This window comes from Pyxicephalus adspersus, chromosome 3, assembly GCF_032062135.1.
Source record: "Pyxicephalus adspersus chromosome 3, UCB_Pads_2.0, whole genome shotgun sequence".
NCBI classification, from domain to species: Eukaryota; Metazoa; Chordata; class Amphibia; order Anura; family Pyxicephalidae; genus Pyxicephalus; species Pyxicephalus adspersus.
In genome coordinates, this window is record NC_092860.1 from 126,372,048 (window position 1) to 126,386,923 (window position 14,876).

At 37.1% G+C, this 14,876-nt stretch overlaps 1 protein-coding gene across 7 annotated transcripts in view; it reads left to right on the top strand.

Moving 5' to 3' along the window:
* APBB2 (amyloid beta precursor protein binding family B member 2) overlaps nucleotides 1-14,876 on the top strand; it is a 180,131-nt gene that overhangs the window by 60,317 nt on the left and 104,938 nt on the right. For all 7 annotated transcript variants that reach the window (XM_072406280.1, XM_072406281.1, XM_072406279.1 and 4 more), the window contains exons 4-5: nucleotides 3,820-3,889; nucleotides 7,242-8,045. In XM_072406280.1, the coding sequence (XP_072262381.1) occupies nucleotides 3,871-3,889; nucleotides 7,242-8,045 (823 nt within the window). In that variant the 5' untranslated portion in view covers nucleotides 3,820-3,870. The remainder of the gene's footprint in view (nucleotides 1-3,819; nucleotides 3,890-7,241; nucleotides 8,046-14,876) is intronic.

Consider the following 14,876-nt stretch of genomic DNA (forward strand, 5'->3'; position numbering starts at 1 on the left):
TGCTTCTCTCAGGTCAGTGACTCTCTACGTTGTGAAACCCGGATTATAGTGCCAGAAATAAAACCTTTAATAAAACACAAGGAGCCAGCAATGTGTGTTTGAGAATATCTCACCTGCATCACAAGCTTCTCACATTATTACATTACTGACTAAAGAAACTGCTACTGCAATGCCTCTGTGACCAACATAAACTGTATCTAAAAACAAATAAAACTGTTTTTAGTTCTGTAAAGAATGGTAAAACGTTATTGTTCTTTCAGGTAATTATTGCTGCCTGTAGTTCAGAAAATCATGAATAAGAATAGGCTGCCATCTTCCAATGGGTAACAACCTACTTTAGTTGTAAGATTTCCTCTCGCTTCTTGTTTCATCAACAGGATGGAAAGTGAGAGTAAACTCGTTGGTGGGTGATGGTGAGCTTCTGCCATTATTAGCAATTATGCAGAACAGCATGTTTGCCGATTATGGCGGAATCCTGATTACAGGCACCCTGCAGCAATGCGTCCCAGGAAGCTACCAACTTCCTATAAAAGTGGACCCACAGTGATCCTCTTTAGACTTTAGATGGCCACTGATGATGTAACACCTGTCCTGTTAAATGGTTCCCAGCATTTGGCTCTGTACGCGGCAATGGCGTACCGAGTTCTGCGTATCGAGTTCTCGGTGTAGGGATAGATTTTTTTAAATTTTGTCCCAAAAAATGAGAAAGAATGGGATAAAAAGGCTTTAAAAAGATCGTAACCATTCAATGCTCAAGTAAAATAAAAAAAAAAAAAAACGGATTTTGGATTTAGTTATCAATATGTGAATTGAATTATGCACATTTTCATAGAATAATATTTTACAAAATTAGGTAACCTATATGTATAGGTGATAAGTATCTATAAGTAGAGAGAAGTATGCAATGCTAGTTTTTGGATGCATGCAATCTTTATTATATAATTATATGAAATAACAGACTTGCTTGGAAAGGCAAAATTCACTAACACATTTACAATACACCCTTCCTTCCGGAATGCATTTAATTTGATTCTTGTTAACATGACTTACTGCGCATTGTTTGTTGCTTTGTGTGGCCCTATTTAAAGAGACTTTTTATTAAAAAGGGGATTTGCACTAATGCTGAAAATTATTACAATGATAATGCTCCCATTCTGTGTAAAAGCATGGCATCACCCCCCAGATAGCAGAGGCTAAAGGAAAGGCAGAACATTTGAGACAGACACAGGCTGATGGATGTGAAAAAGTAATCTCCTAAAGGAAACTTGTACTGTGAAGTGAGTGAAACTAAAGTGCTGACCCTTCCTTCTGAAAATGTGAAAATAGTACTTATCTGGATATGATGCTCATCCTGTGTTTTCTAAGTCTCTATGATTAGGAATTTAAACGTCATTCATGCATGTTTGTTCTAGGTTAGTGATTTAAAAAATATTGAGGATTAGACATCCAGACTTTTTCTGTCTTGACAAGTTTCCTTGAATGCAATGGTGACAAATTACTAAATCACATTCCAGGTCCATACCTGCTTAGGTTTGAAGATTAAGGACACTTTTTAGCATAAAATATGTAGGGAAATGGCACATCATTGTCATGCTAGCATTTTGCAGATCATAAAACTTTAATATGCATAAAATTAGCAGGTAAACCAGTCCCTTTCTACCTTAGAAAAACTCTTAAAATAATTTTCAGGTGTTGGGGAACCACTAATTTAATCAATCCATGGAAAAAAGGCTATTTGCATTGGTTTCCAGTGGGAAGAACCCCCCCCATGGCAATAGTGGTAACAATATAATCTTTGCAGACAACTAAACAGGTCCTTGGTTTCATGCCGCTTGTTCTACCATGTGGTGTTAGCCCTGGAACCCCTGGCAAGTTTTGGAGAAATCCTTTTTGAGAATGGCTGGGTTTATTAGACAAGTGAGTTTTTTAGGTACTACAAAACTTTTCCATTTAAATGACCTTTTTCAGAATACCAAATTTAATAATTTAGAGGCTGGTAGAAGGTTTAATGCAAAATACGTAAAAAGTTAAATACATTTTTATAGAGTTGTATTTATCCACCTAAAAAGAGAGGCAATTGATGAAGTAGGAGGGACTTGGATCTGAAGGAGGGACAGACCTCTCAAATCAGGGACAGTTCGCTGGTATGCAGATCTCATTAAACTAAGGCTATGTACACATGTGCAATAATTGTCGTTGGAAAGGATCTTTCATAATCCTTTCCAACGGATAACGACTGCACGATGCATGAACGAGTGCTGTACAAGATACATACAGCACTGTTCCGCTCAATGGAGAGAGGAAGGGGAGAACGAAGGAGCGGCACCCTGCTGCACTCTCTCCCCTTCACTTCCGTTACAATTGTTTGTCGTCCATCATCTGTGGATCAGCCAGGATGGTCGGGCGATGGACGAAGAGCACTGTACACACGCAAGATTCACGTCCGATATCAGCCCTGAGACGAGAACTATTGCACATGTGTACCCAGCCTAACAGCCAGAGGCATGTGTACTAGGCAACTTTGAGGCTATGTGCACAAAAAAAGTCCTGGCTGTGCATTTATTATGTGTGCCTTATTTATTCCTATGTCTCTTCCATACTCATGTCTGCTCAATCCAAAGAAGTGCATTCCCAACTCTAGAAATGAGTAAGGCTAAGACACCCATGTGCAGTAGGCACAGGGACTGACAGGACTTTTTTTAAGGGGAAACCTAAAAATGAAGTCTTATAATAGTAAATCCACAAAAATTTACATTGCGGTGCTCCCTGAACATGTCAGGGGCCATACTTCAACCCCCCTATGTTTACTCACTAACTACAACTGCTTTAAATGTTTGGGAAGTTTAGGGATTGATATTTCTTCTGTTTTGATGCTGATAGAACTTTAATAAGAATTACCAGCCACTGGCTATGAAAATTAATGAATTTTTTACATATACTCACCAGGCCTCACTTGCTGTTTGCACATGATATTGTTGCAAGGAACACAGTATATGACTTGAAGCATTGTGTGGAGGACCAAGAGTGTGTGACTGTTTTTTTCAGAATATGAAGTGGCTGTGACAATACCAGTGCAGAATGTTCTTAAAGTGTTAATTGTCGGATTTCTGGGTAAAGCACCAAATACTTAGCTAATTAACCCCTGGAAATAGCTTGACTTCTAATTATTACTCATGAGATAAGCAATCCTCCTTTTAATTCACATATCGCTTTTTCACAAATCATTTCACACTTATACCAAGGAACAGTGATTGCATAGAAAAATAACTAATTAATATGCATGCTGTAGATTACACTCATTATAAAATTCATTTTATACCTGCAAACTTTCTGAAATGGGAAAAACGGATGCATTATAGAACAAAGTGTGTGTAGACATGACTCTAGTTACCTAGATCAGGAATAAATGATGCACAAAAATGATTGGTCAGACAGAGCATTATTTTTTCCTTCTATTTATCTTTATTTTTCTTTATTATGGTTCTTTTAAACAAAAATGCAATGATTTGAAGGGTAGGTGAAAGGATTAGTGTAGTGAATACTTTTACTGGTTTATACACGAGGGGAAATGAGAGACAACGGGAGAGGAAATAGTGATAGAAGGATTTGGTTGCACAAACAGGAAAATCCTTTAAATTATGGACGGTTGAGAGCTATTTAATTTATTTTTGCTTACATACAGTAATTGCTTTAATATATTCTACCTTGTTTTGTGTTTATTCAGTCATACCTGTTTTTTGTTTAAATTCTATCACATTCATTCTTATTATACTAGTAGCTTCCTTGGTTTTAATTTTCTCCAATCATCCCTCTTTTCAGATTGCTAACCTTATCCTATATCCTGCACCATTGCTGACGCTCTTGTGACCCATGTCTGAAGTCCTTCAAGGTTAGAGACCCTTCACAGTGTTTTGTTTGGTGTTCCTTATCCTGCATTTGTTTTTTGTATGCTCATTTTATTGTTTCATTTATTCCATCATTTATTATTTAGATCTTTACAGCATTATAAATGAGACATCCAATCAAGGATTTTATTTGGAAGGTTTGTATGGCAGCTTGGGGTGAAATATCACTCAGCAAAGTTTGAGATAATAATGCAAAAAATTTAGCTTTGTACTCCAAAACCAAAAAAAATAAGGAACATTGAATACTCGTGCTATTTCTCAGCTCATTCAAGGGTCTGTTCCTCCCATAGTGATACTTCCATGATAGAAAAAGAATTGTGAGCTGAATCAACAACTACGGTACATTTTTGTGTGTTGGAAATGTCAGATCTCCCTATTTTTGTTTCCAGCATTGTTTCTATGAAGCTTGTTCCACTTTTCCTGTTAAACCTCCATTAAAATAAAACAATGTAAAGCCCAGAGGATGAGTGGGACCCATTCATAACGGGTGTTGCAAGTCTTCAGATTTGGAAACATTTGCAGAGTTCTCACCCCGAATATATCCCATATAAGAAACAAGTTCATATCTCTTAATGCAGCCCAAAATATTAAGACAACACCTGTGCTGAACCACAGCACAATGCACTACTGCGTCTCAGAAAGAAGTCAGGTGCAGTTTAAGCCACGTGAGAGTTCAATGGCAGCTCATTTAGATAAATAAGCTAACTAAATGCTTGATAACATAACAAAACTGCCAATAATGTGCATGCATTACAATACCACAGAATAGTAAACCAACCTAAATCCAGGAACTAAAAAAATGGAATATGCTGCAGTTTATTAGTCTTTAGATGTGATTGTTGAAATATTTTACTACTTACTACCTATTTATTCCACTATCTTTGTAGAGTTTTAATTCTTTTACCTGCCGATTCTGCCAATTACTCACATGGATCAACAAGTTTTGCACCTATGAAACTGATATAATAAAACACTTTCAATGGTATTTCAATTCATGTAAAGTAAACTGACCTTTCAGTAATTACCAAAACCTAAACTTTTATACTGTTCCTGCCAACGACCCTGGTTCCACATGTAGTTACGCGTACTCCTCCTTAAATCCTGGTGTCCTTTTTGTATTTTTTCAAGCTCTGTGCAGTTATCATCAAACAACTGGAGAGCTTTGAAATTTGAGCAGTAGTTTTTTGTAATAAAGAATAATCAGTTCCACTCTGATCTGGTACAGGGTAACTGGTCTTGTGTCCACCACCTTATAATTATATAGTTTTCTGTAGAACTCCTGTAGTCAATGGACCTACCAAGTCCCATCACAGTTATGCTCTCTGCACAGACTATGAGCTGCATAGTGATTATATCATCATTAGTTTTACCATTTAATATACGGCTATGCAATGGCTTTTTGTTATATCCTATGTGACTGCTGAGAAATATAATAAATCCATTTTTTTGCCTGAAATTAAAACTTTAAATGGATACACCCAAAGTTTCTCTGGGGAAAGCATATGACAAGGTAAAGTCCAGGCTTTTATCTGAAATCAACTCTGCTGGTGGGGACTAATCGATAGAGGAGATGCTTTTACAGAAGCCTATTTAATTCTGAGGATCTTTGGCAGTTCCTCCAAAAAATAAACATACATGGCTTCATTTAAGTGATTAAATTTTGCAACACAGTCATGAGTAAATCAGCCTTTCTCTGTAATTTAGTAAAATGTGTAACCCTTTTCTTACATTCAAGTGACATTTCTACGTTCATCCAATCATGTTTTAATAACAAGCATGCCTTCTGTAAATACAGTTTAGATTTTTAACTAGTGGTTTTATTAGAGCACTTCAAGGATAAATGAAATTTAAAAGAGCCCTGTCAGTTTCCTAAATCATACCAAACAATGTGATCAGTCTGATAACCTAAAGCTGTGTTTCCCAGCTTTGGCTTATTGTGTACTGCTTTATATAACGTCAAGTGATTGGCATTATTTTATTAGTTAAAACTGTTCATGCACTGTATATATTTGTTTGAAAAAAAAGCTACAGTAAAGTCCTGGCAAACCTAAAAGACAGCAGAAATACATATTTGTGAGCTCTTAAAGGAGATCACAAAGGATGCCAAAAGGATTTATAGTTCTGTTCAGCCAATCAGCCAATCTCTATTGACTTGTATTGCGGTCTTTATTGGATACACCAGGACAGATCTACAAACAATGTTGGGTGACCACTGTACATGTTAAATCCTCACCCGAGAAGAGCCCAACTGTTAGTATCGTGGAAGAATCATCTGATCTGTCTACACAGCCTTAGATTGGGTGGGGAGCTTTATGCAGATTCTGGAGAACTAAATCATTTGACCATTTCTTAAACCTTCCCCAGTGAGATTTTACGGTTAATTTTTTATTCTTCTTTTATTCTTTACATTGTGCCACACAAACATCCCAGCTGGACTCAAAGTTAGGATTTATGGCAGGAGATCTCACTGCTAGAGCATACAAGAAATATTAGAATCCTGGAGCTGATCGATCCACCAAATAATATAACTAAGAAACAGATATTGTGTGGAATGGCCAACTACAATGTAGTATGCAGGGAGATACCAATCCCAACCACTGTTGTTGTTTGGCGTTGCTGAGTTCACGAGTGCTTTGTTTCTTTCTCATGATGTACCAAACTGTAGATTTTGCCACTGTAGATTTTGCCAGTTCAACGGCATCTGAGTTGTTTCATTTAAAATTAGTTGTGGTAATGTACAGAACCAAAATTCGAAAAAAGTTGTCTCTGTCCAAATAATTATCGACCTAACTGTATGTCACTCTTTTGAACGTATGCACCCATCCTAAGCCTGGTTGCTGCTGTTCGTTAGATTAATGAATTTGTATCTGAAGACAGGTTTAGATTATGACCCCAATGTGTAAAAATACATTTAATGTTTTGAATTAAGTGGATATCCCTCCTGTTCTTCTTTTCCACAAGTACCAATAGGAGTTCTCCTGCTAGTGTTTGGGTATTACAAGAGAAACTATTAGTGCAAACAAAGTTTCAATATTAGTAAACGCTAACTTGCACTGTGGGCTACAAAGAAATTACGTAAAGCATTTTATTATACATGGGGTTCTGGGCAAGGCATTTGTCTGTAGTACCAATGTGAATTTCTTTTACTCTACACTACAACTTTTGTGTTTTTTAGTTTCTGTTTATTGCTGCACACCATTGCTTTTTTACTTTTTGGTGAACAAGTATACATGACAATCATACCTGAATGCTACATATCAAAAAATATTTGTAATATGTTTTCTAAATGCAATTTTAGATGTGTCACTGACAAATATCCTTCAATGTTTCTTGTAGTCGACTCAAGTGTGGAAACACTTCCGGTATTTATGGCAAGTCACAGCGCAACGGACCTAGTGAACAGAAACAGCCCTGTCAGCCCTCCAAACACCCTTAACTTGCGTTCTTCTCACAATGAATTGCTGAATTCAGATGTAAAACACACCGAAACAAAGAGTGACACTCCACCAAAATGCCGAAAAAAATATGCACTGACCAATATTCAGGCAGCCATGGGTTTATCTGATCCTGCAGCTCAGCCACTTTTATCTAATAGCTCTTCAAATATCAAACTAGTGAAGAATGGGGAAAACCAGCTAAGAAAGGCTGCTGAACTAGTACAAGATCCCAATAGGAATGTAGATTTAGAGGATGGTGTTAATAGGATTTCACAAAAGCTTGAAGGTAAAGATGAAGATTCTCATGACCCAGAAAGCTCTGAAATCCTCCCTTTGCTTCCCAGAAGGACCAAGAGTTTTCTTAACTACTATTCAGATCTGGACACCTCTAGAGAACTTGAGCAGAGTCTAACTAATGGCCATGCAGGAAAAGAAGAGGACTATTCCTCATGGATCACTAGCCAAGGTCCTGGCATTATTAGCAACGGTAATGTGCCAAAAGAGAACAAGACTCCAAGTCCTGAGGACAGCTTGGTGCCAACAGTATCCTCCAGCCCAGAGACTAAAAAGGATCACCCCAAAACTGGGGCAAAGACAGATTGTGCTCTGCATCGTATACAGAACCTAGCTCCCAGTGATGAGGATTCCAGCTGGACTACATTATCCCAAGATAGCGCTTCTCCGGTAACCCCTGATGAGACAGGTAAGTCTGATATTTATATATAACTGTGCCATAATGATTTTTTATATATATATTGAAGTACTTTATTTTTGTATTAAAAGGTAATATGTCATATTTATATAAGTGCTTTTTCTAATGTAAGACCACAGCACATTTATTCATTAAAACTGTCACACTGGGTAACAAAAAACATTTATTCGAGTGCAGGTGGCCTGGTTTGGCCATTTCTTATTTTTTCAAAACGAAAGAATTTAGTGAAATCAGCATACATGTGTTAAAAGATCAGTTACCTATCTTCCACCCTAACCATTCTTTGCTCTGCGTATTCTTTTCTTTCTGAGAATGCAATGTGGTGACACAGTTCTGCCTTCTCCTGAAAATGGCCATTTATTGATCATTATTGCTGTTATGTACCTTGTATCTCCTCAATAAATGTTTTATTTCATACACAAACTGGATCATAATCAAGCTGGGAATATGTGATTATAGTTTTGTAAAATATTATGTATTTTATCAACATCTGCTTTTGGTCTGGTGTGGGTATTTTTTCTTCTGCAAGATCTTTTGCCAGTGAAAAAAATCATAATTACTTGGTTTTGGTATTTCCCAAAAATATAAGGGTAGATTAATTGGCTTTCTGCAAATTAGCCTTAAACGTTCTATGATAGAGACATAAATATTGTGAGAGACGATAACCAACAATATATATAAATGTGTGTGTAATAAATATTTATTATTTATATATTTATATATAAAAGCTATGTTTGAACACTTTGTTTTTTGCACTAGTACAACTACCACCAGTTCACTTATCTCCATTTCTATTGGAGTGGGAAAAAGTTTACCTTGGTCTGAACTAAACTTCTTATACCTTGGCACTGGTTTTTATTCCTCTCTACACTAAAAATTGATATGTTCAAAACAATAAGGTGATTACTGTAGTTTTCACAATTCTGTTTTTGTTAATAGATCTTCGTAAAGCAGGCGTTTCACTCAGACAATGGGCCTAATTTATTAAAGCGCTACAAAGCTGGAGAAGATTATCATGGCAAAACCTGGGTACTCCTGCAAACCTGAAACGGATCTCCTAAATACAATTTGTTTTTAGTTTACAATTGTTTTCAATCCTAGACCAGATCTGTTCTAGTTTCAACACATCGCCTAGGTTCTTCTATGATAGTCTTCTCCAGTCTTGGGGAGCTTTAATAAATGTATGTTGCCAATTTTGACTTGGTTCTAAGAAAATTCTACTTACTGTTTGGTGATCTGATCCCTCTGCCTTTAAAACCCTCTGAATCACTGATCCAGCATATACAGTTTGGGTGTTCAGTTACTTATTAGTTTGTTTCAGATGTGCGACTTCAGTACCTACCGAAACCAAAAGATCTGCTTTCCATTCAAACAATTAGCATTCTTTACAATAAGTTCAGCAATGGCAGCTTCCATCGTCTGTCAAATTCACTTTAAGAGTAAAATCCACCATCCCTTTCCAAAGCCACCATTTATCAATAAGGCATAACAAGTATAAATCTCTGGTTTATGGACAACAAATTTACTTTAAATAATGTCTGCCTCCACTAGTAAGACAAGAACATTTTAAAGCAAGCTTTCCTTGTGATAACATTGGTGATGAGAAGGTTAAACAAGGTTTGCAGATTAAGTAGGAATGTTTTGTGCCTACTGTACATATTAAAGACACAATTTATGAGCTGCTGCAGACAGAATGGGTTCCTGGAAGCACATTAGCAGCAAGGAGCCAGTATAAATCAGTGTTAGGCTCTTATCAAAACTTGAAGAATTTGGTATGTAAGGAATTTTTCATTTTCACAAATTTTAAGTAACTTTTTAACCTCAGGCACTAACGTGATAACAGAAACAAAACAGAAGAAGCTAAACATGTCTGCACCTGTCTAGTGCTAAAGACCTGTGTTTTTTTACACATATATTTTCAACTCAAGAGCAAGATCTCATACTTATTATGGCTGTACCACATCTGTTCCTACATCTGTACCACATCTTTCTAAACTTGGTGCATTTCCCCCATCCAACATTCATTAAAATACTAAAATACACTACTCCAACTTTTGTCCAATGTTGCTCTGTTCTTCCTAAAAATCTTACTTTTCTATCCATAAAATCCATATGTGAATTTATGTTTTTTTTTTTCACTGTGTCATTACAGGAGTTAGAAATGTGTCTGTAGTCTCCCGTAGTCAGAAGGTAATTTTACATATCTTACCTGTACTTTTCTCTTTGTAATTTACCTGGTGGGGATTGTTAAAAAGAGATCCTGTCACCAAGTTAAAAAATAATGCAGGTAAATTCACAGCAAAGAAATCTAGTATTTTAGGTGCTTTAAATGTTTAAAGCAGACGTTGCATTAAAAAAAAAACATACTAGTTGAAGGCTCCTGATCAATGTACAATACAGCACATGGCGAATCCCTTGCTACTTTCTGTCTTTTCCTGGACTGACTGTTATGTCCCACACCATCATCTTTTTTTCTTTTTCTCCTTTTTCCTTGATGGCGTTGCACAATATCGAGCTGCACAGTTGCAAGATTGGGTGACATGTCTTCCTCCCAATAAAACACCAATCTCACTCTGTGCATGAGTTCGAGCACCTATTTTTGCATTTGAGAAAAGGCCCTGATGATGCAGTGCCTGATTTCAAGCATGCAGAGATGGATCATCTTACAGCATCCTGGCATGCAAAACTGCAAACGGCCCCTTCTGTACAAACAAAAAGGTACCCTTTTACATAATAGTGAAAATGTGATGATAGAACCTAAATTGTTTTTTTTTCCATAAATCATTTTATTTACTTGCAATGTGCCTTTGATGTCTTAAGGAGTGTCAATTGCTTAGCAATTCACACCCAAAGTCCCACAGGCAAAGTAAATCTTCTGTGGTGCTACCTGCACGCTAACATTGAATGTTGCTCGTGTAATTTGGGCACGTCTTATTCAAACCTATGGGTTGCGGTACATAGATGTGGACGGTACAGCAGATCAGCATAGACGGTACAGCAGATCAGCACTAGATTCATACCAACCAGGTAGAAGATGTGTAATAAAGTGAAAAGGCAAATGTTGGGATACGGGTGGGTGGAACACAATTGTAAGAAGATATACACAGGCAGGTATAATATAATAATCAACTGTTTGGAGTAATTTTATTTTGTATTTTAGTTTAAAATACAAAAAAGTAGGGGGGGGGGTGGTATTTAAACCAAATAGAAGTTTTTCATATCATTAAAATATGCTAAATTAGTTGAATAGGTAATTTGGTTGTAGTCATCGTAATACCACATATTAGTACTGCTAAATCCGAGCTGTTTTTTCAGGCATTTGTGACCCAGGGCATGAGAGTGTTGAAATATATCTCTTTTATAACCAGCAAAAGTGGTGCTTTCCCCTTCTAGCTTTTTGGGGAAAAATGGAGGAAACATAAGGAAAATTGCCTGGTTTAGTAAAACCTAGATAGATGCATGCAAGCCTTCCCAAGCATATTAAAAAACCAGGCCTAAGATTACCCGTTCTGATTAATATAGTAGATAGGGAGCCATTGCTGACCTTCTCCATTAAAAATGCTAGCTTCTTGCTGCCATGCTAATTCAATCCATTTCTGAGTTATTGATTTCGAACCAATCCCTCATTTAGAATACTGAAACCAAAGACAGCCAGGAGCTACAATTTGAAGGAAGGTCGGCAGTGGATGCTTACTTATCTCTGCAGCTTGTTAAATTTAACTAAAATCTAGAGCTGATTTAAAAAAAAAAAGGCTAACAAATTTCAATTTTACATTTCATTTAAAGACACAACAGGAGAACAGAAAATGAATGACTGTCCAAAACCTTACTAATCACAGCCAGAGCTCTCACTCACCATGATGCCATACTGACACACAGAATACTGGTCGTACAGGAACAAGGGGGTATTTTAGGGACTTCAATATGGTGAATCAGAAATCCACAACCCTATAATGAGTGTAAAAACTACCCCTAGACTTTGAATTCCCACTTAGGGGCAGAATTCCTTCCATCATTCTCTGGTTCCTTACCTCCATGCTTCATAAGACATTTAACACACAGTTAAAATGTATATATAAAGTGCTATTTTCCCTGCTAATTTATGTGCATGTCTTCCCATTTAGTCCTGAATTTCATACAACTCTGCCATATAACACAGCTCTTACTGGGAGGAGAGGGGCATGATCTATATCTGCTTCAGTTTTACTTTGATTTACAAGTCTCATTTCCACCTTCACCCTTCAACTGGATAGTGAAAAAAGATGCAGACTGATGAGCTTATCTGTCTATCACGCCATTTCTCCACCTATCATCATGCACCATCATTTTAATACTCCTGATTGGCTCCTGGTTAGGCTTTTCTCCATCCCACTCTGAGCTTTGCTGCATAATGACTGTACAAAGCTGAATACAAGTCAAATTTAGATACTTATCATACATGCAGAGTTAGAGAATTTGTGAAACATACTAACAAAACTTGGCACTTTATTGCAAATATGGTCATCGTACCTGTCACCTAGTTGTGTCAACTGTATAAAGAAAACACAATACCCAACATTTCAGAGCTTCACATTAGTGCAGACATGCATATACTTTGTTTACTTCCCACTTAGAAGCTTATTTCAACCCTCTGTACATCAAGTAATCACAGTGGGCATCGTGAGTATAGCATAGCTCAGCACAGGCTCCAAGGGAAAGTCAGTTTAACCATTTTAGGTACTTATGTGTAAAAATGATTCTGTTCTTGGAAGTAAATATGATGAGGCATAGGTTTAGAAGAAAACATTTCATTAAGTACTGATGATTACAGAGATGTATTATTTTGTGTATTTTATATCTGCCTGAAGTTTAAATAGTTTCAAAATGATTCATTTTTCCATTGTTCAAAACTGCAGCATGAATTCCAAAAGCAAAATTGATTTCTCCGTTGTTTCTGTCTATACTACTGTGACCCTGTGACACTGCTGCACATGTAGCAGATTCAATTTGTCTAGTAGAAAACTATTTTGAGATTTGTGGTAATTTTGTGCAGTCTGGTTTGCAGTATAGTAGTTTTTTCTTTGTATGGTCACTGTGCCAGGCTTCTCTCTTGGCGTTGCTATTAATGATAGATTGGACTGAAGGGAGGGACCGTGTGATGAGAAGAGCACTCTCTCTAATAGAACACATCCACTAAATCAATTGAGCCCAGTGCTGCAATGCACCTTCAGCAAGGAGAAGGTTAGAAGCTGTGAGAACAATCTGATATTTTATTTCTATTACTGACCCATGAAATGTCTTTCACATCTAACAACTTTCATTATACATTTACATAAAGAATTATCAGCGGAGTACATTGCCAAGTGGAGGTACATTTCAACTTTATATTTCTCATTGTATAAATATTTAAAGCCTGGGTTTGCTTTCTGTTCATTAAGTCAACGCAGTGCTGTTAAATTCAGTGTCCATCTGGAAGCAAAGATGTTAACGTATAGCACAGGCATTTAAAGGCAATTGATGGGTGTCTTAGTCGCAGCCTTGCATTTATCCTTTCCAAAAGTCTGCGTCCTGAACAGAACCAGTTAGGAAATACATCACTGTCTCGGAGAAATCAATTAAGCTGTGATGTGTTTGCACACAGGACCATAATTTCTTTATTGCTCCCGTAGTTGGTTGGGGTAGGCGGTCTTTCTCCTGGACAGCAACATGTGGTGTCTGCGTAGACTCATTATTGGGGAAAGAAAAAATCTCTCCTTTATTAGCATTCTTCAGCTCCACCTTTTCAAAATCAGTATCGCTCCAAAGTCTAATTAGGATACTGGTGGACCTGATGTCACGTCTGTGCTCTGTGGAGTGCTAGCTGTGGGATATTCCTCATGGATGGGAAGAATGAAGCTCATTGGTGCTACCTGCCCTTTAGCTAACAAAGGATGCTGATAGCAGGACAGCTGGGAATAGACCAGAGAAAGGACAATAGTAAGTATACCTCCCTGCTTTACTTGTTGCTTCTTCAGCAGTCTGTATTACATTTATTTTAGATTGTGTTCTGTATTGTAAGTAGCATCACAAAGGATGTCAAGTAGCAGTATCTGTGAATGTATGCCGTATGAGGTTGCTGCCTGGCAGGCTGATTATCAATCAGTGCCAAAGTTAATGGACAGTAATGCTGCCCAGTAGTAATACAGCTTGATAATAACTCTATAAAGTAGCTTTATTTGTATTTCATCTCTATTTCCTTGCTTTGTGACATCCAGCAAACATAGGCCCACAGCACATAAAGGAAAAACATAAAATTATTGCATTCTGTAATTAAAGGAAAATAAGCCTAATGGGTCTTTATAATATTTTTTTATATATATGATAGAGTGAAGAAGCTGGAATGTTTGAAAGACTTCATTTTGCTTTCTTAGCTCTAAGGGATCTGATCATTTTTAAATCAACTACTCTCTGACTTCAAAAAGTATGGGAAAAAAAAGTCCAGGACAGAGTTAAACATTTCCTTTTAGTTTCAGAGAAAGGCTTTTAAATGACTGGAGACGTATGTTTGTTAACTTTTTTGAAAGAGCTGAGATTTGTGTGTGTTCTAAGTCCTTATCCCAGTCCATCCAAGCTAACATAGCAGGTTGTAGAGGTAGGTACATTGGATTATGACTGATATATTGTATAGCTAAATATTATAAACCATGGACAGCACTGTGGCTCAGAGGTTAGCACTCTGGCTTTTGCAGCACTAGGTCCCAGGTTCGAATCTCAGCCAGGACACTATGCATGGAGTTTGTAGGTTCTCCCGGTGTTTGCATGGGTTTTCTCAGGGTTCTCCGGTTTCCTCCCACATTCCAAAAA